The following is a 26,888-nucleotide window of genomic DNA, read 5'->3' as shown; positions in this document are numbered from 1 at the left end:
CCATTTCTCTAGGGTCACACACTCTCCATGGCTTCCTTTTTGAGAGAGAACTGCTATTAGCACCCAGTGTGCTGGAAGTTATATTCAGCATTCCACAGGTTGCACTGGGTGATAATGACCCACTGGATCCTCATTAAAGGACCTTACTATGCTCGGGCCTATTAACTAGGGCCATGTGCTGTTACCAAGTAGAGCCAGTGAAATTGATGATTATTGCTATAGTATAACATTGGAATGTTGGCGAACCATAATGGGCCAGCATACGGCCTTAACCACTGTTACACACGTGCTGTTTCACTCAGAACATTCCACCTTAATGCTCAATGTCTTCCTTAGGAAAAATACCACCAGGACAACCGTGAGGTTCTGGGCACCTTCCCCAACTGTTTTATTTCATTTATAATCTGTTTTAAATTTTCTTTATGTTTTTCGTATTATGAATTACATTTCTGCCCAGAGGGTGAGGGATGTAATAAGTGTCATCGTCCCTTATCCCAGACATGCCCCTATGCTTCGACCTCAGATCTGGGAGAGTGAGTGGCATATAACGCAGGTTACAAACCCCCCCCCCCCCACCCATGGGCTGCAATGTCTCATTAAGATGAAATAATTGTTAAATAATTTTAAACAAGCATCTTTGGTGACGCTCCATTTTATTTCTTGATATTTACCTGCCAAACATGCCAGTTTCACAAAAGTCTTCATTTTAGGCAAGTTGATTTTTAAACTGCTGCGAAACTCATCAGGGCTGGTTTAAAATTATCAATTTTTTTCAAAATGCACTACAACACTTTTTAGATTTTAGAGAAAGGCACTTATAAAGTATTATATCTTGATGTTCTCTTGTCTCAGAGGATAAAACATTTTTGAAGGACATAAAATTGTATTACATCTTACCTTCTTTGTCAGATTCTTGGCCAGAACTTTACCTGCAAAAAGAAAAAAAAACAAGAAGCTGTCATTTAATAATGTACCTTAGATATTCTGCACAGGTCAACAGAAAGACATTCCCAACATCAAACAGCGACTTTCTGATTGGCAGGTTGCATGTAATTTTCATTTTAAAGACAAGGACAAAGTAAAAAGAAATCCCATTGTGAAGAGCGGACAGATATTGTATGCTGGCAAGAGCGAAACTAAATTAGTGCTATAAAAGCAAGTGATAGATCTGTAGCCAACAGTTCTGAGATCTTGACTATAGTTGACCAAGGCTGTTTTTTCTTTACTTTAACTCTTTCTTGATGCCGAGAACGATGTATTCGAGTAAAGCAGCTGCAATCTGCCATTTCTGTCATCATGTTTGCACAAATAGAAGAATATGTGAATTTAATCTGGCTAAATTAGTTCACGCACGTTACACATGAACAAGAATTCAGTGGTACTACGGGTGAAGGGTATTACCCCCACACAAATGTTTGCCGTACATATAGTTGCCGGGTGGCAACATTATGTATGGTGACCATTTCTGTGGGGAGCAGGTGAGGGGGGTGGGATTTAATCTAAAAACGGGGGTTTGCAGCAACTTTTTTGCCACACAGCCTTTTGCAGGGACATTATCACATGGAACCAGAATAATCTATTTGACCCAAGACACATGCCACAGCCCCACCCAGTAGCCACCACTGGAAGTTCACCTCAAGTTTAGAGCCACATGAGCAAAGCATTGTGGGTTTGCAAATCAGACGAAATGCTGTTTTACAAGGCAGTGCTATTTTATACATAATTTAACAATCCAAGGCAGGCAGTCCTAAAGGCTGCAGACAACTACATAACAGTTTTATTTATCATTAGGGAGCAGTGTAGTATTGTCGGACAGCCTTGGAGTTGGACCATTGGGGCATGTGTAACAAACATCAGCAAAGTTTATGGTGAGTTTGACAAGACTTAGGGAGAAAAAAAAGCGTTTCACCTGAAAGATGAACGTAGAATAAGCCATTTGAGCCACAAATACCACAGCGCCACCAAGTGGCCATCAATGTGGAACAGGGGTAATGGCCCGGGAGCCCAAGTTAGCCAGAGCAAATCACAGGAACAAATGGGGAAGAAGCAACCCAATCAAGTCTGTGCACAGGTTCACACAGCTGCTTCACCACAATCACAGGACTTGCTGGACATCCCATCAATCAGGGTGGACTTAAGAGTTTTGGTCCTCGAGCTGATGCAAGAATTCCAGGGAAACAAAGACAAGCTTGAGGGGTCAATAGCAGAACTTAACACACATATAAAAGGCAGCCACAGCTCAACGGGAGGAAGTGGCAAACAAAGTAGGGGAGCAAGACCACGAACAAGATCTCCTCACAGAGAGAATGGACTACATGGAGCAACAAATTGAAACTCTCATGGCAAAGCAGGAAGATGTTGAGAACCAAGCACGGCCAAACTCCAGAATTTGTGGAATGCCTAAGCATGTCATGGACGTGGACCTGTGGGAATTTGTGGAGGGTCTGTTTCTACACATCCTGAGACTCACCACAGGGGACGAGATCATATTGGACCGAATCCACAGAGTGTATACCTCGTTCCAACTGAAAAACAAGTTACCCCCGTATGTCCTGATCAAGGTTCACTTTTTGCCAGAAGTACAAGATAATGCAGGAGGCCAGAAAGCAAAACAGTACTAGGTATAAGGAGGTCAAACTAATGCTTTTCCAAGATCGATCACAGATCACTCTGTTCAAATGAAGGCGTCTTAATGTGGTCAACATTGTGGCTACGTGAAAGAAAGATCATCTACAGGTGGGGCTTCCTATGCCGGTTGCTATTCAAGGTCAGGAAGGGGGTGGTAGTGGGAGAGGGGGAGTAGAACATCTCAAGGGAAGAGGTTTCCTCACTGTGGGTTGCAGAAGAACCAGCTTCTGCAAGAGTCTGCGATTAGCAATGACAGGAAATGGAGGAACCTACAAGAAAATTAGGCAAACTAAGGGGTTTGCTGAATAGAGGCAAGCCTCAGCCAGACAGACTTAACATAACCATAGCCGCTCCAGAGAGACTGGATTACTATATAGGCCTTGGTGATTGGGACAGATCGCCCACAAGAAGGACCAGACTGGCAGTAAGGACTGTCCTAGTAACCTTCTGGATGGATGGGAAGGGAATGAGGGGAAGGCATGCTTGAAACCAGGTTGGGTGGGAGAAGTGATGCAAAGCTAAGAAGTCTGCTCAGAGTCGAAGGCTGTAGGGATGTGGGGAACATAGGGAGAGTGAAACCCCAGTCTGACCCCAGTGTATGGGGCTGTGCCCATAAGGCTACATTTCTGACGAAGGTAATCAAGGCACAATACCTAGAGTCCAAATGCCAGGAATGTTTTGTTGTTACTTACTGTTGCTGTTTGAGTTTTTTTTTTAATCCCCATTTGCAAGCGTTTCAGAAAGAGGATATGCCCTCTGTTGCCCAGAACCCTCATCCCTACCCGTGCCGTTATCCATACTAGTCAGAAGAGGGATAATCCACAAGTCCAATGGCCGAATGAAGGGTAGGTTCATGGAATGTCCTGGGTCTCAATTCACTGGTAACACGTAAATCAGTTCTTGCAAGAATGAAGGAGCTCAGATGGGGGATTAGGTTTCTTCAGGATACGCACCTTTCGACCCAAGATGAAAAGCAATTGAAAGATGGGGAATTCCCACAGGCTCTTTTTGCCTCCTCAGGGCAGAACACTAGAGGGTGGCTATCCTTTAAGCTCCCAATATCCAGTATGAAGTCAAGGATCGACCCAGAGGGCAGGTATTTGACCATTAATTAATAGTTATATGGGTATCCAATAACCTCTATGGTGAAAATATTCACTAAAATCCTAGAAAATTGTTTGATGGTGCTTATCCCTAAATGAAAAAATACTGATCAAACAGGCTTCATAAGGGGACGATCTACGTTTGACAATATGTGGCGTACAATGCATCTAATCGATTGGTGCCCCCGCTACAGGAGAAAGAGGTCCTGTCACTCAACACAAACAAAGTGTTGACAGTGTGAACTAGGCCAATACACGAAAAGTGTTAACAGCATATGGGCTTGGTCCAAAATCCACACGGTTGGCCCGCACTCCTTTTCAATTCCCGTTCATGAAAATCAAGGTCAATCAAAATTAGACTAAACCCATTAGAATTGAAAGAGGCACACGTCAGGGGTGTTTTATGCCTCATATTGAACCCCTGACATACAAGGTCAGGAATGAGAACGACATTACAGCTATTCTATATCAGAAAAGGCAACATAAGATCGCACTTTACGCGGATGACACTATCCTGCTCCTGGGTAATGTTAAGGAATCCATACCATGGCTCATTACAAAAATAGAACGTTTAGTGGAATTCTGAGCATTCTCAATTTATGACATATCAGAGTATGAATATTACGAATCTGATCATACCCTGAGGGCTATCCAATCCGCCTCACAAATTAAATGGGCTAAAGATAAACTGGATTACTTAGGCCAATTTCCATAATCTATGTAAGCAATATGAAGAAGCTTAGATAGGTGGGACCATCACAGTATCTCATGGCTGGGTAGGATAGCAGCCATAAAGATGTCATTAATCCACATATTACTTCATGCTTTCCATGCTCTTCCTGTGAAAGTTCACATGAAAGGCATTTACTGGCTACAGGATAGAATTGTGCATTTATTTGGGGTAAAAAAAACCAAGGGAAACCCGGAAAACACTCTTGCGCTTGCCGTGCAAAGTGAGCCTGGGCGGGGCAGCTACAAGTTAAAAGATACCCCGATATTCTAAATAAGCACATTATTTGAATAGTCCCAACATGATTTAAAGACGTGTGTGGAAGTGGAACAGGGAGCTATGTCCCTACCTCTGAACAAACTACCATTTATATATCACACTGAAAGGGGGAAGAGAGTTCACTTCTTCATTACGCTATGCCTTCCCTCTTGCAACAAGGGATGTAGCATGTGTTAGATCCCTGCAGGGCTAGACCCGCTCTTGCCAGTCACTGTAACCCAGAATTCTCACCAGCAAAAGAGGAGCAGGCATTGATGGAATGGGAAGCAGGTGGCAAGCTTAGGTTGGGGCGCTTGTACAAGGGCACCAACCTGCTAACATTTGAAGAGTGCAAGAACAGGTCCTTGCTATCAGAGAATGAGAGCTACAGATACATGCAGATCAGACACTGGACCACTAACCCCAAACTTAACTAAAGGGGGACAAGGGATGCCAAAGGGTTAGAACTAACTTTAGTAGAGGGGATCACGAAAGGTAAAATGGCACAGTGCTATAAATTACTAGACCCTACAGACAACACCGCTAAACAGCCATATAGGCAGAAATGGAAATCGAAGTCCAGACAGGCTCATGGGATCATATTTGGGAGCGGGCACATACATCATCACAATGCACTGGCGTAAAGGAGTATGCCTACAAAAGCCACCTGCGATGGTGAATGCCCCCAAGCAAGCTAAATCACTGCAATTCTAAACAACGCATACCAAGTGTTTTAAAGCGCTTGGCTGCCAGTAATTATTGTGTTACAATCCCATGAACATTTATACTACAAACCGCTTATTCCGAAGAATGTTGCCTTATTGTAGCCTTGGGATTAACTGGTCTATTGCAAGGCTTGAAATGCACAGTAGCAACTGGGACAATGTTATATATACAAGGGCTGCAGGAGGAACATTGGGGTTCTGATTCTTGACAATGTAACGAAAAACAATTGATGTATTGTTAATTTTTTTCAATGTGTTGACTATGATCATTTTGGTATGGGGTTATAATTAATTGTAATAAAATATCAAATAGAGTTTGAAAAAAAAATAACCACCAACTTTAATAAAATCTCTGTTATAAGAGGTGTTTCTGCTGGGGGTGACCTTCCTGACATACGTGAGGGAAGCAGAACATGAACAAACCAGATTTATTCGCCATAAGACTGGAACCTCCTCCCTCCAGGTAGGCTCTGCCTAACTGATACAGATAGAAAATTGGAGATTCATACTTCCACACAGAACTCTAATGTGACATACTAGGCAGCTTGACCGAACAGGTTTGGGGCCACAGGACGCAATTCCTCCCCCTGTTCTCACACACCATTACCTGAACATAGCAGGAAGACAACCCCCTCTCCTCCAAGCGTTTACTCTACCTTCCACTGTATCACCAATGCTCTGGAGAAAGCTCTGTGGGGACACATTCGAAGAACTGGGCACACAGACTTAGGTTTCCAGGGGTTAGCATTGTCATTCAATACAGGGTTGGCCCTTACTTCTCACACTTGTAGGCCTTCATAAAACTTCTCCGCTTCCCTTGATGCAATGGGCCAGATAACCTGATTCTTACATAATCTCCAACTCACTGTCATTTGGCAAAAAGCACCTTCATTTATTTAATTCATAATATCAAAAGGTGTATTTGCTCTTCTCTTGAGTGGAAGGTGCTCTCTTAATTGTCTCCTGGTCAACCCAGCTGCTCAACCTTTTCCCAAACAGCCACCAGGGATGGAGATTGGTGCCTACCATCCTGCCCTGTATTACTTCGAAGAGACACAGTGCTGTCAAATATTGCACACTGTTTGTTAGTTTCACAGGCGCTCTCTCAGAATGCTCAGTTCGCCTGAGTAGGGTGGAGGGCCCCCTTAGAAGCACTGTTGAAACTCTACCTGACCAGTGCAAGAGGAATGATACAAAGAGGTCTTGATGTAGCTAACCCCACAAAGTTCTAGAAATGCCCTAATTTCGCTTGAATAGAACTGTACCCATCAGTGACCAAAACCGGGGATATCCCCTGCACCTGTGGGAAAAGAAATGGCACTAGATACAAAGAGGTAGCCACAAACCTGACCTTAGACCGTTTACAAAAATACACAACAAGAACTATGGCATACTGTCTTCCCATCAGACTTATAATGACTCCTAAAATCAAGGCCAGCTTGTTCCGAACTGCCCTTCAAAACCTTTTTACTGCTGGAATATACTACAGTCACACACTAAACAATCCAATATTAAATCCACATATGGCCACTAATAGTCTTCTTTGAGCATTTTATGGGTGGCTGAGCCCATTACACCAGCTTCTAGTGCATCCCTTTATTATAAGTTCCCATTTATTATCATCCAAAGACGATGGAGAGCCAAAACCAGAACTTACAGAAACCATTGTAAGTCTACCTTCTAGGTCTAGTAAAGGATTGCAATTTAACATATGTTAGCTTTGGAAAAGCTAGGACTAGAACTCACAGAAAGCCTTGCAAGACCATCTTCTGTGTAGAATATAGTAGTGCATTAAACACTAGTTACCATATCACCATCCTAAAATGGTGAAAAACCAAGAACACTAAGCTATCCAAGTTCTCCTATCTCTAACAATGATGGATATTTTTAAAGGCGATAGGGACGGCATCCCAGTCGCGTTAGAACACGATTAACCACACAGTATAGACACACGCTGTGTCCTGTAAAAAGCGTACAAGCTTCACAATTTTACAGGTTAAGGTTGTACTGTTTAACTATGACCACTAGTCTTTCCCTTACACTTTAGTAGACCAATAACATTTTTAAAAAATTCACTACATATCTGAGTTTTTTCCAAAAAAATGACAACCGCATTAATAGTTTTTCTATTTTTCATATTTGCATTTATAAAGTATCCAGAGGAACAGTAGTCAAGAATAATAACATAATAAAACCACATAAAAAGGTACAGACAAATTGCCAAAAATATTTACAGAAAAGAAATATTAAATTTAAAATACTGTTAGTGACTAAATTACAGGTTACTCGCTGTAGTGACTAACATTCTCCTATTCCATAATCCCCTTAACTCCATACTGCATGGGCGTCCCTCTCTAGAGACGGGAACAGAACTTTTTCACCAAAGAAAGTCTTTTCCCATTTAAATTTTGTTGCGCAGTGGGCATGGCCCGGCAGCATGCACTCCCCTGACTCTGCCCTTTTTGACGCATCGGCTAGATTAAACTGCCTAACAACGTTCCTTTCTTAAAGGGGGTTGGATGGAGAGGATGGTGGGGCATATGGAGGAAAGGATACTATGGAATAGGAGTACATTAGTCACTAGAGTGAGTAACTTGTAAATTACTCCTACGTCCCATCCCCTTTCCTCCATACTGCATTGGCGATTAACACCGATTGAAGCCCTAGGGAGCTGAGGCGTTGATGACCTTAAGAGAACAGGTTCCTCAGGACCCCTTGCCGGAGGGCCGCGTCTGAGAGTGCACTGCCATCTAGACAATAATGCTTGCAGAATGCTGAGGGGTAGTCCAGGTAGCCGGCCTGCTGATTGTTTGCTAGTGCACATGCCACTGGAAGGCGACGGTCGTGGCCTTGGCCCAGACCATATGAGCATGAATATTTGTTGATACACCTTATGCTGCCCCTTTTAGGCCTCCTGAATGGCTGCAACCATCCACCTAGCTATCGAGGCCTTTGACGCCATAAAACCTGGCTTTGAACCACCAAAGCTATGTAATGCAATTTTTAATCCATACTCCCCATTCAGATAATGGAAAGCTCAGACATTCTGTCCCTATGCTAAATGTAATTACTCCCTTAGACAGCAGTGATTCCAAACTCTCATCGCATACCCCAGTTAACAGATATCTGCAGTGCAGTAGTTGATACTACAAAATGGTGACAGCTCAATAAAGGCTAATTAACTGTAAAGTCTGTACATCTGAGGCTCTTCCGGTTCCTTACAACAGTCCTCAGTGACTGGGCTCTACAAGAAACATATTAGCTAATGTTGTTAGAAGATGTGACTAATTTTGAATTACGGTTTTAATTTTGAATCTGAAAACTATATAAGCAATTGAAATTTGGAATGCAAGTTCTACACAATGATTGTTGGCAGAGTGACGCGAGAAGCGATTGGCCAGGTAGTCGGGTGATAGATTGTTCTGGGTCTTGTAGGCTAAGGCTAAAGTTTTGAGAGAGATTCTGTGCGCAACAGGGAGCCAGTGTAGGTTACGTCTAGTATCAGAGATGTGTGATCTCCTGGGTAATTTAAGGGCAGCCCTGATGGCATTATTCTAGGTGACTTGTAGCTTGTCAATGCTTCTTTGGCTAGTCCCTAGATATAAGGCATTACAAAAGTCAATTTTTGCCATGATTAAGGTTCTGGCAAGGATGAAACAGTTTTCGGTTGTCAGAAGCGGTCTACAAGCTGTGATAAGTTTGCACGTATAGGCCGAAGCAGACTCCACCGCATTAGTTTGTCTGGTAAGAGTGTTCAGTCCAGATAGATACCAAGCGTTTTAGTTACGTTGCACACTTTAATGATGTTAGAGTCGATAGTGAATGAATTATAAGCAGAATCTAGTTTAGCCAGTTTGCCATGCAAACCAAGGATCAGCAACTCCTTAAGGGAGAGCCCATGATGTGCCATCCAGGCCTGGATGACTGAGTAGACTTCATTGAGTGCTATAGCATCAGCAATATGGTCACCAGTGAGAGGAATGAGTCACTAGGAATTAAAGGCTGCATTAGAACACATGTAAGTATCAGCACCAAATCAAAATGTCAGTTGAGCCAATTTCCCTTAACACCTAATTTCAGGGACCAAGGCGAATTTTGATTCCAAGCAACATGCCTAAAGCTCAAAATCTTTCAACAGAGCCATAACTTGCCAACATTTGATAAGTGAAGCAGAACTTCCTTGGAAAGTCAAAAACAATACCACCCTTTTCTTCAACCTTACTCATTCCCTCATCCTTTACTTTTCCTGTTATTAAGTGAATCACAGTAAATATACAGAGTTTAGAAACTGCACCAAACTAAGGGGACACATTACACGTAGGCACAAGGGAGTATATACATGACTCGGTCGCTAAAGCAACTTGTCACACCTAGATTTATAGTTCTCGAAAACGCCAACGTCTATGCAGGTTTCTCATGGTATGAACTGCTCAGTTTAAATGTACAAAGAAAGAGGTTACCTCACAAGCGTCTTATGCTGATGTGCTGTCCGATCTGAAGGCTTCTAAAAACTACACACATCTGTTTAGGAATGACGAAGGCAGACAGGAATTTGTTTAAAGAGGCAGGAAAAATGTGTGATAAGAACATCAAAGAATCTCCGTGGGAAGAGCAAAAGGTGCTGGATCGGCAGCAAAGCTGTTGCCTTTCATATGTTCACCATTACATTTTCCTATTTTTCTGTTTTATCCTATACACAAATGGAAAAAATTCCAGTAATCAAGGTGCAAAATACTAAAACATTTAATTATGGCGATTGCTACTAGGTTTTATGGAAGTGGGACGGGGGTGGGTGCAGGGAGATGGGGGCATAAGCCAGTATTCTATAAATGACAAGCAGGAGAATATTATTCACACTTTCCAATAGCAGTAAGAAGTTAACACCATTTTCTTTTATTTCCCAAAACATTACAGATACTAGAATTCCCTCCCTGTGCATCATAGTTCAACACCCAGTTTTCTCTGCTTTCAAAAACATGTCCACCACCCCCAGGCCGTGTCTCTTTTCACGCATACAACACACCTATCAACATTCTAAGGCATGGCACACAGGCCATCATGCAACATCTAAAGCAAAGATCCCACAAACGTGTCTGCATGCATTGCAGGTGTGCATAAAAATCTATGAAAGACATGTTCATTGCACCAGTCTGCTAAACTGAGAATATCTTCTAATCTGGCCCCTGACCAAAATGCCATGGATGCCAACCATACCCTAGCTAAAAGGGTCACCAAATGGACAGCAAAGTCTTCTAGACATAACCCATCTCATCCAACAAGCTAGGGTGGGCGACTTGACAGGACTGTGCAGTTTACGGAAAGAAGGAACAAGTTACTTACCTGTAACTGTTGTTCTCCAGCATGGGTCTGGCATGGATTCACATGCTCATGAATATTCCCCGTCGTCAGGCTGGGAATCCTCGGTAAAGAAAAAACCAGCATCAGTTTCGCCTCTGATCTGTCTTTCGTAGTAATAACCAATCACTGTGTCATACTGACCACAGCCAATGACTGCCCTCTACCTAAGCACCGCCTCTGGAGCCATCTTCAGATTTGGAAGCACGTGAAGTGGCAGTATGACCAAGTGAAGAGCCGCAGAGGGGTAGGCGGGAGGGTTCGCATGTGAATCCATGCCAGACCCATGCTGGAGAACAACAGTTACAGGTAAGTAACTTGTTCCTTCTCCAGCATGGGGTCTGGCATGGATTCACATGCTCATGAATAAAGAATACATAGCAGTACACACATGCACAACCACGGGAGGTGGCAAAGGCTCAACATTAAGCAGTACATCAAACTCAACATTAAGCATCTTACCTCCTCACCAGGCTCACCTCAGGCGAACAGGTTGCGCAGCACTGCTTGGCCGACCCTGGACTCCTCCCTGGAATCCCAATCGACGCAGTAGAATTTCGTGAAGGTGTGCGTCGACCTCCACGTAGCAGCCCTGCATATGTCCAGCAGGGGCACACCAGAAAGGAACGCTGTGGTAGCTGCGATCGCTCTGGTGGAATGGGCTCTCGGACGGCCAGGCAGCGGTCGGTTTGCCAACCGATGACAGTACATGATACAGCCGGAGAGCCATCTGGAAATGGAAGCCTTCGAGAGAGCCTTCCCCTGATTGACAGGTCCAAAGTTCACAAAGAGTTGTGACGTCTTCCGAAAACACTTTGTGCGGTCCACGTAGAACTTCAGCGCTCTAGCCACATCCAGCGAGTGCAAAGTCCTCTCAGCCGGCGACGAAGGGAAGAACACAGGCAACACCAAGGGATCGTTGAGATGGAAGTCCGACGGTACCTTGGGCATGAAGGAGGGGTGCGTCCTGAGCACTACCCTCGTGTCGTGAAAAGTCAAGTACGGGGCCTTGCAGGAAAGGGCCTGGATCTCTCCCACCCGTCGTGCGGAGGTGATGGCCACAAGAAACGCTGTTTTCCACGACAGAAACTTCAACGGGGCCGAGTGCAGAGGCTCGAACGGAGGTCCCATGAGCTTGGTCAGCACCACGTTGAGCTCCCACGCCGGGACGGAGCCTTCACCGGCGGGAACGATCTGAACAGTCCCTTCATGAACTCTTTCACCAGACGATGAGACCACAAGGACGTCCGGCCCGTGGTTCTGGTGTATCGGGAGATCGCAGCAAGATGAATCTTGATGGACGCGTGTGCCAGTCCAGCTTTGGCCAGCGTCAGCAGGTACGGCAGTACCTGGGGAGCCGTAATCCGTAGAGGGTTAATCTTCTGTGCGTGGCACCAGACAGAGAACCTCTTCCATTTGTGTCCGTAGCATTTAAGAGTCGAGGACGCCCTGGCCTTTGCAAGAACCTCTCTGCAGTCGGCCGGTATGTCGTATCCTCCAAACTCTAGCGCTGCAGGAGCCAGGCCTGCAAGTTCAGCGATTTCGGGTCGTGGTGGAGGATGGCGCCTCCTTCCCTGGAGAGTAGATCCGCGTCCACCGGCAGCTTGATTGGCGGGGACGCTGACAAGTCCAGAAGGTCCGGGAACCATATCTGCCTCGGCCACGCAGGTGCGACGAGGATCATCCTGCACCGTGACCTCTTGAGCTGGTTGACGAGCCGGATTAGCAGTGGCAAAGGAGGGAACGCGTAGAGGAACAGGCCCTCCCAGGGGAACGAGAAAGCATCGCCCATGCTCCTCGCCTGGGGAAACCTTCTGGCGAACCTCCGGCACTTGGAGTTCGTCGCCGTCGCGAACAGGTCGATCTGGGGTGTGCCCCACCGTCGGAAGAGGCGATCCACTAGATCCTGCCATAGTTCCCACTCGTGGCACGAGCGCAGCTCCCTGCTGAGTGAGTCGGCGATGGTGTTTTTTATCCCTGCCAGATGAAACGGCACCAGAAACATCCTTTGGGCGACGGCCCAATGCCACAGGTCCTGCGCCTCCTTGGACAGTGCTGGGGACCTGGTTCCGCCCTGTTTCCTGATGTAAAACATGGTGGTGGTGTTGTCGGTGAAGATCCTCACCACCTTGCCCTTGAGGGACGGAAGGAAGGACCTGAGGGCCCAGAACACTGCACGGAGCTCCAGGACGTTGATATGGAGGGACTTCTCCGTCGGGAGCCAAAGGCCTCTCGCGTGCAGATTTTCGGTGTGCGCTCCCCACCCTTCCAGGGAGGCATCCGTGGTCACTGTCTCCTGGTGGTCTGGAAGTCCATGCCCGCCGTCAGATGTGCGCGGTTGCCCCACCACCGGACCGCTCGGCGGAAACTCTCGTCGAGTGTGATCCTCTCCTCGAAGCCGCCCGTCGTTTGGATCCAGCGCGCGTCCAGGAACTCCTGCAACGGGCGCATCCGGAGCCTGCACATGGGAATGAGGTAGATGCAAGAAGACATCATTCCGAGGAGGGACTTGATGGACCTCACCTTGGCCGCGTCGGAAACCAACATCCGCTGTACCTTGCCCAGGATGGACCTGGTCCTTTCCTCCGACGGGGAGGCCAGAAGGGACACTGTGTCGAGCTTCGCTCCCAGAAACAGTGCGTTTTGCGCGGGTACCAGGTGGGACTTGGCGTAGTTCACGGAGAATCCCAGGTCCGTGAGAAGTTGGACGGTCCTTGCCGTGTGCTCCACGGCGAGCTCCCTCGTCTTGGCTCGAATGAGCCAGTCGTCCAGGTAGGGTTAGACGTGGATCCCCTCGCGGCGCAGCTGCGCCGCCACCGGTGCAAGGCACTTGGTGAATACCCTGGGTGCCGACCGTAGTCCGAAGGGGAGGGCTTTGAACTGGTAGTGACGCCCTTGGACCACAAACCTGAGGAATTTTCGGTGCCCCTTTAGGATGGGAATATGGAAGTAGGCATCCTCCAAATCCAACGACGACAGGAAGTCTCCTTCCTCCAGCTGACCCAGGACGTGCTGGAGGGTGACCATCCGGAACTTCTGCGCCTTGATGAACTTGTTCAGACGTCGCAGGTCTAGGATGGGGCGCCATCCTCCCGTCTTCTTCTTCACGAGGAAGTATCTCGAGTAAACTCCGGAGCCCCGAAGCCTCTTTGGGACAAGTTCGATGGCGCCCTTCCTGAGCATCGCCTTTACCTCCAGAAGAAGCTGAGGGACGTGAAGCTCTTTCCTGGCCACGGGGGGGACGCGCGGGCACCTTCTTTGAAACTCGAGCGCATGGCCCCGGGCTAAGGCGTCCAGCACCCAACGGTCGGTGGAGATGGACTCCCACACGCTGACGAAGCTCGCCAGCCGGCCTCCCACCGGGGTGCTTCGGTGGGGGCCCGACCCCACGGCCGGTTCAATCCTGTTTCGACGAGGCTTTGCCGCCTTGACCTCCTTGGCGACGACGGCGGGGTCCGCCAGACTTGCCTCGTCCTCTGTAGGCCTCCTGAGACGACGAGCGGGCCGCTTGACGGTAGGTGGAGAAACCGCCGCCGGAACCTTTGGAGGCGCCCTTGCCTCCGCTGCTCCGAAAGGGCGTCCGTCGTTGCTGCAGAACCCCAAGGGCCCGGGCCGTCTCAGTGTCCGCTTTAATGGCCTGAAGGGAATCGTCCACTGTTTTCCCAAACAGGTTGTTCCCATCGAACGGCATGTCCAGGACTCTGGTCTGTACGTCTTGACGGAAGTCCGTAGCCTTGAGCCATCCACGCCGCCTAAGGCACACGCCGTTGCCCAACTGGCGAAACCCAGTGTCGGCGATGTCCGTCGCAATAGTGATGGCGTCGTCCGACGCCACCTCACCTTCCTGTAGGATCTCCAGGGCATCCGCCCTCTTGTCGTCCGGTAGGAAGTCCAGCAGGGGAGCTAGTTTGTACCATAGCTCCCTGTCGTAGCGGGCCACGATAGCCAAGGCGTTGGCCGCTTTAATCGTCGTCGCTGCAGACGAGATGACCCTGCGTCCCATAGCGTCCAATTTCTTTCCCTCGCCGTCCGGTGGGGAAGTCGATGTGGAGGCCGCACCCCCCCCGCTTTCTTCCTGGCCGCCGCGGAGACGACGGAGTCCGGGGTAGGCTGCGCCCGGAGGCACAGGGGGGCCGCGTCCGGGACCCGGTACTTCTTCTCGTACCGGTCTCTTCTAGCTGGCGTCGTGGAAGGGTTCTTGAGGAGGGCGAGGCCCTCATCCCAAATGTCATCCAGTAGAGGCACCGCGAGGACCGTCTTCCTCTTGGCCTCGCGCCGTTGATAAAGGAATCCTTCCTTTTTCTTCTCCTCAGGGCAGAGTTGGAAAAGCTCGGATGCCCTGGCGATCATGGAGTGGAACGATCCAATCTCGTCGGGCGGAGAAGCCCTGGTGGGAGGTGACGACGGTAGATTCTCGTCGTATACCTCGTCGTCCGTACCCGTCGCTGCCGTGTCAGTCCCCGTATCATCCCCTCGGGTGGACGGGGAGGAGGGCTGGACGGGGCGCGACGGCTGAAAAGGAGATGGAGGGTGAATCCTTCTTTTCTTGGGCGGGGGAACACCAGAAGGTCCCGGTTCAGGATCCCCCGACGGGAGAGGTTCCTCCGTCGGCAACGGTAGTCTCGTCCTTATCTCTGAGCATAAGGACTGTATAGCCAACAAAATGGCCGCCGAGTTGTCTTGCGGCGCTGGCAGAGGGGAATCCGACGGGCGATCAGGGGCCCCGCCGGCACCCTCGACGATGTCGTCGTCACCTGCGTCGGGATCCATCCCGACGGGCCGGTCTTCTTCCACGCCAAGGCCGTGGCTTAAGACCTCGATCAGCTCTTCCTCCGAGGTTGAGGCCGAATCTACGACGACGCCCTGCCCCCCCTTTTTCTTCCCCGCCGGGGATTTCACGGGGGTCCTATCGATGGGCACAAAAGAGGACTCCCTCCGAGGTGGCAGGGAGACTGAGCCCCGAGGTCGCCACCACTGGTGTAGCCTCCACAGGCTGAGCCAGGGCCGCCGCGACAGTATCGATAGAGGGCTTGGCCGGATGGATTAAGGCCTTCACCACCTTAGGTGCGCTCACCGCCTTATCCTTGAGGGGGGGACACTGCCTCGCTCCCCCTCCGATGGGGCCTTCGAGCTCGACCGGGGCCTCTCCAGGAGCTTCGCCGGGTGCTCGCCCTTCCTCTTACCCGACCCAGAGCGTTGGCTCGTGGCTGAAGGTGCCGGGGAGGGTGCGCCCTGCCTGGCGCCCGTAGAGCCCGACCGTTCGGCGCTCCCGGTGCCAGCGGACTCGCGGTGCTTGGCCTTGTGTTGGACCCCCGTCGCCGGGGCGTCCTCAAAGGTCTTAGAAGACCGCTCGGATTTCTTCCTCTTCTTCTCGCCTGACGGGCTCTTCCCTTCCAGCCAGTTGGCGAGACGTTGATGGCGGTCCTTCATGGTCCGCTCCGACATATTGCCGCAAAACGCACAGTCCTTCTCCACGTGCGTCTTGTCCTCATGTAAGCAGTAGAGACAAAAGGAGTGTTCGTCCTCCTTAAAGACGTTCTGCAGCTGGCATCCAGGGCAGATCCTGAACAGCTTTCCGGGCATCGAGCTTCCCTTCTCCTGGGCCTGAGAAGCTTCTGGAGTCCTCCAAAAGCGTAGCTCGACGAAATCTTCACCCTTGAGGGGCGCAGACGAATCCGACACGGGTCCCCGTTGATCGGATGGAGAGTCGGTGGAGCTTGAGGCTCTTTTGACCGAAAAAACAAAGTTTTTGAGAAAAAACGTGAAAAAAATAGCACTAACGCTCGAGAGCAATAGCACGAGGATCCCAACACATGAACGTGCGGTAAAAATCTGAAGATGGCTGCCAGAGGCGGTGCTTAGGTAGAGGGCAGTCATTGGCTGTGGTCAGTATGACGCAGAGACCAGTGATTGGTTATTACTACGAAAGACAGATCAGAGGCGAAACTGATGCTGGTTTTTTCTTTACCGAGGATTCCCAGCCTGACGACGGGGAATATTCATGAGCATGTGAATCCATGCCAGACCCCATGCTGGAGAAACAAACAACTGTTGTCAGACATTCACAGGTTTTCAGTACATAAATCATACTCATTGAGCATCAACACACAAGGATCGTATGGAGTGAAAAAAATTGTTTCACAAAACCCAGTTAGAAAAATAAAAATAATATCGATTTAGAAAGATCACTCTGAGACTGCTGCGAGTGGGCTTTCTAAATCGAATAATCTCGCCTCTGCCTCTGTGCGCAGGGGCTGACAGGTGCAGCAGGCCTGCTAGAGAAGTTGCAGGAGCACCAGGTGAGTGGTATTGTGTGCGTCAGCATCTGTAGGTCTGTGTGGTGGGGGAGAAGGGAAAATGTCACAGGGGAGGGGGGAAATGTACCCACGTGTGTATGTATGCGTTAGGGAAGTGAGAGGGAGGCAGCAGCTGAGGCGACTTCTAGGAAATCTCAGAATCTCACCAGCTTGTGAGAGGCTGTGGGCGGGCAGGGCAACGGCTTAGGTGGGGGTTAAAAACCCTGCAGGAATGTGGTATTTACGCGTTTTGAGGGGCACCTGAAATAAATTAGTCTTTTTGGTATGCATCCGTCAAAAAGCGGAAATATCACGATAGAACCCACAATGACATGCCTTCTGAAAATTATGTGAACTCAATGTGTGAAGTACCCGTCTTATTTCAGCATCAAATTCGAAAACCAAACAGATCACGAGTAAAACATCAGCCAGACAGATCCAGAATTCTCACGTCGGACACTAACCTGAAGGAAACCAGACAAATCAACATGACCAGTTTTGCAGACAACTTCTGCAAGGAGAAGTCTCCATCATCTGTCCAGTCCCAAAATATTTACAGAACTATACTGACATTCCACAAGGACAAATATCTCGCCCTGGTAGGTGCAGTGATCTGAACCTCCTTTAGGTACCTGCATATTAAAGGTATGAACACACACCAACTAACAATCAACAAGGCTATGAAATGAAGAAATGGTCGATCTGTATTAAGTGACAGTATGGTAAGTGAAAGAAGGAAGTTCATTCAAAATGTTCATCAGGATAAAACCTGCCTAGAAAGAAACCAAACAGCATAGATTACAACTACGAGCCCAAGTCGCCCAGAATGCAGTGTATGCTTAGACTGTACTCTGAGCCCAGGAACCCCAGATTAACCCTAAAGCCGCATATGAATGCCCTCTGGTGTTTATGCATCCCTGAAATATATCAGTTCACCAGCTGAAAGGAACCGGACAGAAGTTGCTCTGTGAATACTGTCAGTAAGATAGGGAAGTCTACCAACACCGCAATCACAATTGGGAACCACATCGGTGCACGCCACAAGGAGATCAGCATCAGAATTTCCCGATCCTTCTTGGCCCGAGGAAGAGAATCCATCATGGAGAACAGAGGGAAGGCATAGTGAATCCCTGCCAACAGATCGGAAACAAGGCATCTTTTGCCAGAATGCATAGGTCTCATCTTGAGCCGTAAAAACAGGACAACTGATCAATGAGGCAAAGAGATCAGTCTGGAAGATACCCCTATGGAGATGGTAGTTGCTGTATTCCCTCAGATGCAGGAAGCACCAATCCACTACTACGTTGCAGATAAGAAGTACTTTGCCCTGACTAATTTTGAATCTACTAGCTTATTGTTTAGCAGACTGCTGATACAGCATCCATAAGGGCACTGAACATGCACTTGGACCTCCACAGAGGCAACAGAGAGTTTTCATTGCAAACCAGAGAGATTTTGGGGGGGGGGCTATGACTTTCAATTTGGTCAGGTCGTCTATGGCCACAGCATGAAACTCTAGTTATAAACTCTTTAGAGATTCTTGCAGGATCCTTTGTGGTAAGTAGTTTTGTAAAGCATTGGTCTAAGTGCATGATCAGTGTTCATATGGACGATGGACTGCTCTGTTCAGTTCCCTCTTGATGGATCAGTCCTCAGAGTTCTGAAGCTGCAAAGTTGACCAATTGCAATCTATCAGAAATCCAAGGATCATCATCATGGAAGCTGGCTGAAACAATCAAACTGTTTCTCTTAGATGTTTGGCTGCCTACAGCTGTGAACCAGGGCCTAAGAACAAATACATGGGGTTTGATAAACTATGGCCCAAAACATAATTGCTGAACCTTAGACAGACTGGCAAAATTAGTACAACTGGAGCAAACAATATCTAATAATTTTTTTCATCAAGTGTTGCTTTTCAACCTTTGTTTTTTAGTTTGTTATAAATATGTAATTTTTAGGTTGTAAATACGTAATTGTTAGGTTGTATGAATGCAGTGAAGTAAAGTGAATGCCTTTTCTGGTGCAGAGCTTTGTGCCTGTGTGAGCAACCCTACCGCATTGGTGGTTGAAAACCATTTTCGGAAAATGATATTGCATTTGAGGGCTGGGGACCAGAATCTGCTTCACAGAATGAAATTGGGTATTCCCTCAATAGAGGAGGTGGCAAGATTAAAGCTTCTGGAATACTGGGTGAGACTCTGGCTGATGTTTAGGCTTGAGTTTACCAAGAACATGTCATGCAAGTGAGACTGATGCGCGTGACAGTGGACCATCACTGGTTGAGTCATTTAAAAGTGGTTCTATTAATTAAAAGTCTAACATATGATGGGGTCCCCCCCAACAAGCGATTGTTAAAAGAGATCCATTCAGAGGCTCAAGGCTTGCCTCTCATTGATCCAGTCGTGGATGTTCAGTGCTTACCTGAAGCTCAACCCCTCGAAGACTTAATTCCTACTTCTGACCAACAACACAGAACACCCCGACATCCAGACCTGGCTCTATGCTATGCACCTTTAGGGCTTCACACCCCAGCAGGCCACCTGTGCCAAGTCCCTTGGGTTCGACATTGAAACGCCTCTTCTTCAAATAGCACATAGCAAGGAACACACCAACAGCTGGGTAACAACTTTCTCTCCTGCGGAAAATGAAGCCCTTAATCCCAGAAACCAACTTAAGAGCGGCTGTCCAAGCCTTGGTCCACTCCCATCTGGATGGTGGCAATGCTCTTTAGGAAGGTCTTCTGGTGACTACCCTGGCACCCCTGAAATGTGTCCTGCATGCTGCAGCACAACTCGAAGGACTCAGCAAATTCTACCACATCACCCCAACCCTCATCGAACTGCACTGACTCCTGCTGCAAGCCTGTATCATCTTCAAATCTTGCAGCATCATCTACAACACTGTCACCATAAAGTCCCAAAGCTACTTCATTCATCTCTTGATGCCTATGATCCACCAAAAGTAAGGACATAAACAGACTTGAACGCCACCAGTGCAGGAAGGAAAGAACCAGAAGAGAGGCCTTCTCTTTGTCTACACCCCATGACTCTGGAACGTCCTCCCAGATAACATCTGACTCAAACCCTTGCTTTTATAGTTCAGGAAGGAGCTCAACACCCTCCTCTTCAAGGAATGGCTCCCCCTAACGCCGAGGCCCACACACCCTCCACTCCCCATCCTACCCGCAATACTGTGACCTGATCCCCACTGTTTCCTCCCCTGCTTGCTTTTAGACCCTTTGATCACAAATTGCCTAGCAACCCCAACCCTGTTAGGTCCCAGCTCATGTTCTTCTCTGCTTCCCTCACCATATTCTTCCTCCTATGATTTTTTAAATTAAAACAAAACAACATTTTTAGTACACACAGTACGTTTACATAATGTTTCAATAAACGCAAAAACATCTGGGATCCTCTCACAGTCTACCTGTTGACACAAGACACTGCTTCAAATTGAGGGGGGTCATACAAGAGAAGGGCATAGGACCACAATGTCGTCAGATCTCTATGGATTAGAAAGAACCAGACTAATGTGGGTTAATGAACATATCCGAACCATTGTAGAGAATACGTTTCAAGATAAATGTCAGTGCATATATGCAATTTTGTATGTTTTTACGGTGGTCTGATGTTGTGATGTGAACCGATTAATAAAGATATGTTAAAAAAAGATATATATATATGTATATAATGTTTCAAAATGAGAAAAACCATTTAAATACACTTCATAATATCCAGATACCAAATTCATTAGATTTCCTTACAAGCAAAAGTAAATGTGCTACCTAATTCCCAATAATCATTTGCGGCTTTTCCCACCACAAGTAACTCGGACTAACGGCCTTCCCGCTTCCCACCAGATCATCTAGTTCAATCTGAGCTGTTTCTGTCACTTAATCCAGTCTTCCAAAAATTACTATCAGGAACTTTATCAAGGCCAGCGTAAGTGACAGGTGGGAAGTAGTCTTGAGTATATGCCATAGGTCATCTGATACGACGTGTGATGTGCTGTCAATGAAGGGTGAGAACGTAGTTGTCCTCTCGTCCAATACCTTGGGGCAATGCATCACCAGATGTTGCAGTGGCGCAGTTTCCCCTCCACATAGTCTGCAGAGTCTGAGCTTGGTAGGAATCTGCAATTTGGGTCCCACCACTTCTAAGATCGAGAGGCAATTGGGTCTACATTTAAGGTATCAGTCTCAGCTTCGCCGATGGAAATCTTTTAATATACCGTCTGAGCTCACTCGTAGGCATGTACCAAACCTTCTGCCCTCCATACCTTTTTGGAGGTTCCAGGTCTCAGAGATCAGGTATGATATCCCATCTCTTAACCTTTGATTTCACCAGACCTACAGACACAGGTCCCTGGAGATCAAGTTGTTCCATGAATTCCTTGCACTTTTTCCTAAATTTGCGTAAGGATGGGTTAGCTTCCTGGCCCATGGTGGAGTTCAAATAGAAGTCAATCTGGGGGTGTTCTGCTCTAGCCATCTTAAAGTACAGGGTGAGGCTACGCTTCATCAGCTTAGCCTACCAAGACACTAGTCCCAGCTCCAATCTAACTGGGACTGAGGTGGGGAGCTCCAAAATCTTCGTCAAAATCCTGCCTTCCAGGAAGAAACTTTGTACCCTTTCCTTGAGTCAATTCGACTTCAAACAGGACATTAAGGGAAGTAGGGAAAATTCACACAACCTGCTTTTAACTGCTTTTGCCAACAACAGTCAGGCCCCTACTTTCTCTTCCATTTTCCCTTATTCAATTGTGCGTCACCGTTTGTGAGACACAGAAAAGCCTAAGTATAGGATGTACTCCAGTTTGCCAACCCAGGAATCGTTGATTTTCCACTTGTAGCTAATATGTTTTTTCCTCTTGCTAAAGTCATCACATGCGATTTAGCTGGGTTGACTGTAAGGTTGTTCTTTGGCAGGTAGGTCATGAATCCCGTAACACAGAGCTGCAGTCCTGCAGTAGTGTGCCATCACCTGCATACTCGATGCAGCCCACTTGCAGTTCCCCCCACGTCTTTGGTTCCTCCCACAAATCTGCAAGATAAAGATTAAAAAGAGTGGGAGCAACCATGCATCCTTGTCGTACCCCCCCTAACCACTGAAATAGATCTTGTGAGGGCGCCTCTGCTGTTGACCCCCACTTTGCAGTAGTATGCAAGCAAAGCATCTGAATCATTGCCAAAAGACCTGGATCAATGCCCCAGTTTGCCCGCTTTTTCCACAATCGTGTAAGATCCACATTGTCGAACGCTTCTGAGAGGGTCCATGGCTGCTACGTACAAATTAGTAGGCCCACTACCTTCAACCTCCGAAAGGCAATCATGTAATAGAAAACAACTCTGAAGTACTCACTCCCCTCCTGAATCCAGTTTCTAATGGATGCAGGTTGTGGGTAGCCTCTGCCCAGGTCTTGGAAGGATAGCTCAGGGGCAACGTGCTCGCCTTGGAAGCAAGACGACACAGTGCAACACATGGTTCGATCCCCGGGTCCGCGCTTAGAAACCTCTGGGTACTAAGCGCGTTATAAACAACCAATCATATCATATTATACCTCAGTTCTCGTAACACCATAGTGGCAAACACCTTAGAGAACGTATCGATAAGTGAGATAGGGGTGCACCAGGGAGCTAACGCCCTATCTCACTTTTTAAAATTGGGATCAGTATGGATTGGTGCCATGAATTGGGATATTTACCAGATTTAGCGATTTATTCGAATGGGTTTCCTAAAATGTCAGCCCAGAGAGGGGGGGTTATTCTTCATGACCCCATTCGTTACCCCACCTGGTCCGCTTTAAGGTTGGCTATGATGAGTTCTAAATCTTCTCAATCAAATCTGGCCTTCCATACTGGATCTTGGCCCACTACCTATGAGTCACAAGTGGGGAACTCCCTGCCCCTACTAAATTTGCTCTGGAAGAAATTCACCCATCTTCCTCTGCCACATCCGATATCTGTAGCGGAGACTGAAGTCTAGTCTTATTGTTCAGTGTCCATCATGTACCTCGGGTGTCTTTCTCACTAACTGCCAATAGCTTGCGATTATTATCCATATATGTTTGTGTTTTCCGATGCCTACACCGGTCTGTTTTTTCTTCAGGAAATTAGTTTCTTTTATCATTGCCACCTTTTAACCAGGGAGGATTTATTTGCATTCCTAATTTCTTTTAGTAGAATACGTTTTCTATCGTGTACTGTCAAATGGTTGCCCTTGGCGTCCACGGTAGGCGTTAAGGGCGTCAAGGGCATCCCTATTGTTAAATCCCTTACACTTCCCAGTTCGTCAAGCAGATTATAGAACACATTGGGCGCCATCACCCCACGTCTATATTCCAAACTAAAGTCATTCCACCAGCGGACAAGTCTTTTATTAAGTTTCTGCATGTTGCAGCAACCTTCCCCCATTATTAAAAGTTGTCCGTCACTCATTGAGTCAAGTTTTTCCAGCGTGGCCAACACTGACACAGTTAGTAAGAGGAGGTAGTGATCGCTTCTTTTTGGTTTTAGACGTTGTAAGTCTCTCAGCCTTGTGACCGTTTTTAATAAAGATGTAGTCAATCGTTGAGAATGAGAATGCATTGGCCCAGATTGGAATCTCTTTTTGGGACTGATCCCCGATCAAATTGGATTGGGTAAAGCCCTGTCTCGACAGGAAGTGGGACCATTCCCTACCAATGTTGGTCCTTCGAGATACCGATGGTTTCCCGCCTGTGTCTGCCTCCCGTCTAGCTTGACAAACTCACCAGGTGTCACTGTACATAACAGTTTAAGTCCCCTACAAGAATAATGGGACCCCCAAACCTCTCTATTTGCCATTCTTGAAAAGGAATCTTCTATTGCATTCATGGCTGTGTCAGAGTCTCCCAGGAGAGGATTGAAATAGATGTTTATTACGAGAGCAAGGCTTAAAATAAGCAGGGTCGTATAGCAATTTGCTATTCAATTCTGTAGGTTTGCCAATTAAATTGACACTTGTGTAGCAGAGCTAGCTACTGAAATTACCCTCTTAAAAGAAAGCACAATTCACTCTGCATTCCTCTCGGATCTCTCCAGCCTCTTCTCTCTGCAGGTTCAAAGGGACTAACAGAGAGAGAGTGCCGCAGAAATCATCTCCTCCACTACAATTACCCAAGACCTGTGTTTGAGCGCTAGGCAAAAAAGTTATTTCTTTTTCAAACAACTGCAAATCAGAAGTAATCTAGATGATACGTTTATTAAGCCAACTATGTCCTGTTTGGCAGAGGCCAGTATGTGTCAAGTTCATTTTTAGAACCAGTCCAGCAATTCCATTCCTAAAGATGCAAGTTGATCATACTGTATAATTACAGTATTGCTTCTATAAAACACTGCATTGTCTGTTTTTCTTTTAAGTTTAGGTGCTCAACCCAGGAGATGACCCCAAACCCCTTGACATTATATCTCATCACCCTATTACTTTATACAAACTACCCAGAAAATGAGATGGCCGCAAACTACAATATGCCACCTAGTTCGCCCAGTTCTCCAACCTTCCTCTGGAGTGCCACACCTCGACTTCTCCCCCACCCCTGCCCACTCACCTGCGCACCTCAAGGCACACATCCAAATCTTAGAAATAGATATTTCCAAATGCGGACATGTGCAATTTCTTTTTAAGGGATGCAGGAATTCCGCAAAGCCTGGTTCCTCAAATATTAACAAAAAGGTTTCAGCACCCCAGATGGGGATCAAAGTGCTAATAGCAATAAATACTGCTTTCAGGGATTCTGTGCTTGGGCTTACCTGGCTTGGGCTTGAGGACCTTTAAAGGCCCTGCCCTCCCGTGAAAGTGGTATTTAACTCTGTACTGAAAACCGTTGATATTAATAACAGGTTCCACCTGAAGGTGACAGTTACCTTGCTAGCTGCAAAAACCATACTACGTAGTCAGTTTCCGGTTATGACTTTGCTTTAACATTGTGAACTTTTTGATTTACAAAACTTCAGAACTTTTCCTTACATAACAAATGATGGGTCAGGAATGCAATACACAGACACTGCCGTCTGCAACACCCGACTGCACTCATTTGCACAGAGGCTTTCACTAAAAACTGTTTCTAGAGCCTTTTTATCATATCGTATGTGTGCCTATTCATGCAGCCGACATTTACATTTTACACTTATCTCGCTTATGTCTTACTTCAGCGGTATACAAAAATGCTGTATTGTCGGTCATGTTATGTCTTGGGTACAAATAACATCTGGTGACATTAAAAATATCAATATAAAATTTCTAATCAAATACGTTTGTTCGCTAATCAAGAAAAGTTTAATTAGCAAACATTGCTAATCAATTTTGGAAAACGAATGTATGCCTCGTGAGAGTCTGAACTACTTGGTTATTGATCACATTTACTATTTTAGAGATTAGTAGATCCTCTCCACTTGTATCGAGAGGATGGAGTCGTCTCCTCTTCTCAATTTTTACTGCCACTAGCAATCCAATTGCCGGTCTTCCTTTGACACCTTTTTTGGCCTTGCTACAAATCGTCAAGTATCCCTGAGCCATGTTTCCTGTAAGAAGATGTCTGCCCCCTTAAATAGAGCAATCGGGTCAGTATTCAAGAAGGAGTTTTGGCCTCTTGAGTTCTAGCTGCAGATTACCGGATCCACGTCCTAAGAACCCTAAGCGGGATCTTGTAATTGTTGTCAGCACACTGGAGAGCCATCGCCAACCCTCAGGGGGTCATTCCTGGTCAACCTGCCTCCGCTGGTCGGGGTCAAAAAAGCACTTTATAGTCGGATTCACCCTCCCATCATCTTGGGCTTCATCCCTGCTTTATTTTGGGTGGTAGGTCTCAAAGCCATTCAGGAGGTGGTCTTGACATTCGCGGACCATCGTTTACACTAATTTAGAATGTAAGAAGAGCGCACATTTCCCAGGCTGGTGGCAGTCAAACCAGTGGACAAATTGGATGTTGGCTGATGAAATGGCCCCAAGTAAGGGAATCGAGGCCAGAAGGGCTAGTATGCCCCCCGTCTTTGTCTGAGACATTCTTGTCCTCTTCAAATACAGACTCAAAGATGATTGACCGTATTCCCTGCTCCTGATGTGGCACTGCCAGGGCGCAAGTTTGGCCCACTTCCTGGTTCACCTGTTCCCGGAATACAATTTGCATCTGGGTATCCTTGTGGTTGCCTGGAGAGTTCCTGGGATGACTGTCAATATTCTGTCCAAGATTGCCCCCAGGGAGCCTTCTTTTCTCAGAGTTAGATAAGGAGCCACCCTTCGGCTGTTCGTACGGTGGTCCTAAGTAACCTGACGTGGCTTTACAGGAGTCTGCGGTTACGTCTGGGTTTAATCGATGTTGTAGCCTGCGAATAACTACCCTTTGGACGGTGCTTCGATTTTAGGAGTGCTCTTGCGGGTGATGGAATTTTGAGCCATCAACCTTTGAATATACTTATTTTTGGATTCTTATCTACAATTTGCAGCAGACCTGTTCATCACGGACTAACGTCCGGGTGGTTATGAAAAATTGCTGAATAGAATAACACGCTTTTGAGAGTGAATTCCTTGGAGATCTTACAGGTTTTATGGCATCAGTTGGTGGATGTTTTTGGGACCCCTACCGCACAATGCTGAAGGAATTTTAAAGAATAAGAACTGTTTCCCCTGAAGAAAGTTCAGCCACTTAAGGGCCTAGAGAACTGAAACATGTCGCATGTCTGGAATATGTGGTTTTGTGACATTTGTTTTGTGATGTTGTAATGTTTTGCCATTTTGTGTCTATGTATTGATTTAATGTTGGAAGTTTTATGAAAAAA

General features: G+C 46.9%; 1 protein-coding gene across 2 annotated transcripts in view; it reads right to left on the bottom strand.

Moving 5' to 3' along the window:
* MICU2 (mitochondrial calcium uptake 2) overlaps nucleotides 1-26,888 on the bottom strand; it is a 1,758,017-nt gene that overhangs the window by 888,414 nt on the left and 842,715 nt on the right. For both annotated transcript variants that reach the window (XM_069640674.1, XM_069640673.1), the window contains exon 3: nucleotides 898-929. In XM_069640674.1, the coding sequence (XP_069496775.1) occupies nucleotides 898-929 (32 nt within the window). The remainder of the gene's footprint in view (nucleotides 1-897; nucleotides 930-26,888) is intronic.

This window comes from Ambystoma mexicanum, chromosome 7q (assembly GCF_040938575.1).
Source record: "Ambystoma mexicanum isolate Mex_15411 chromosome 7q, UKY_AmexF1_1, whole genome shotgun sequence".
Classification (NCBI taxonomy): Eukaryota; Metazoa; Chordata; class Amphibia; order Caudata; family Ambystomatidae; genus Ambystoma; species Ambystoma mexicanum.
The sequence above is the reverse complement of the archived record's forward strand: the minus strand, read 5'-3'. Positions and strand labels throughout refer to the sequence as shown.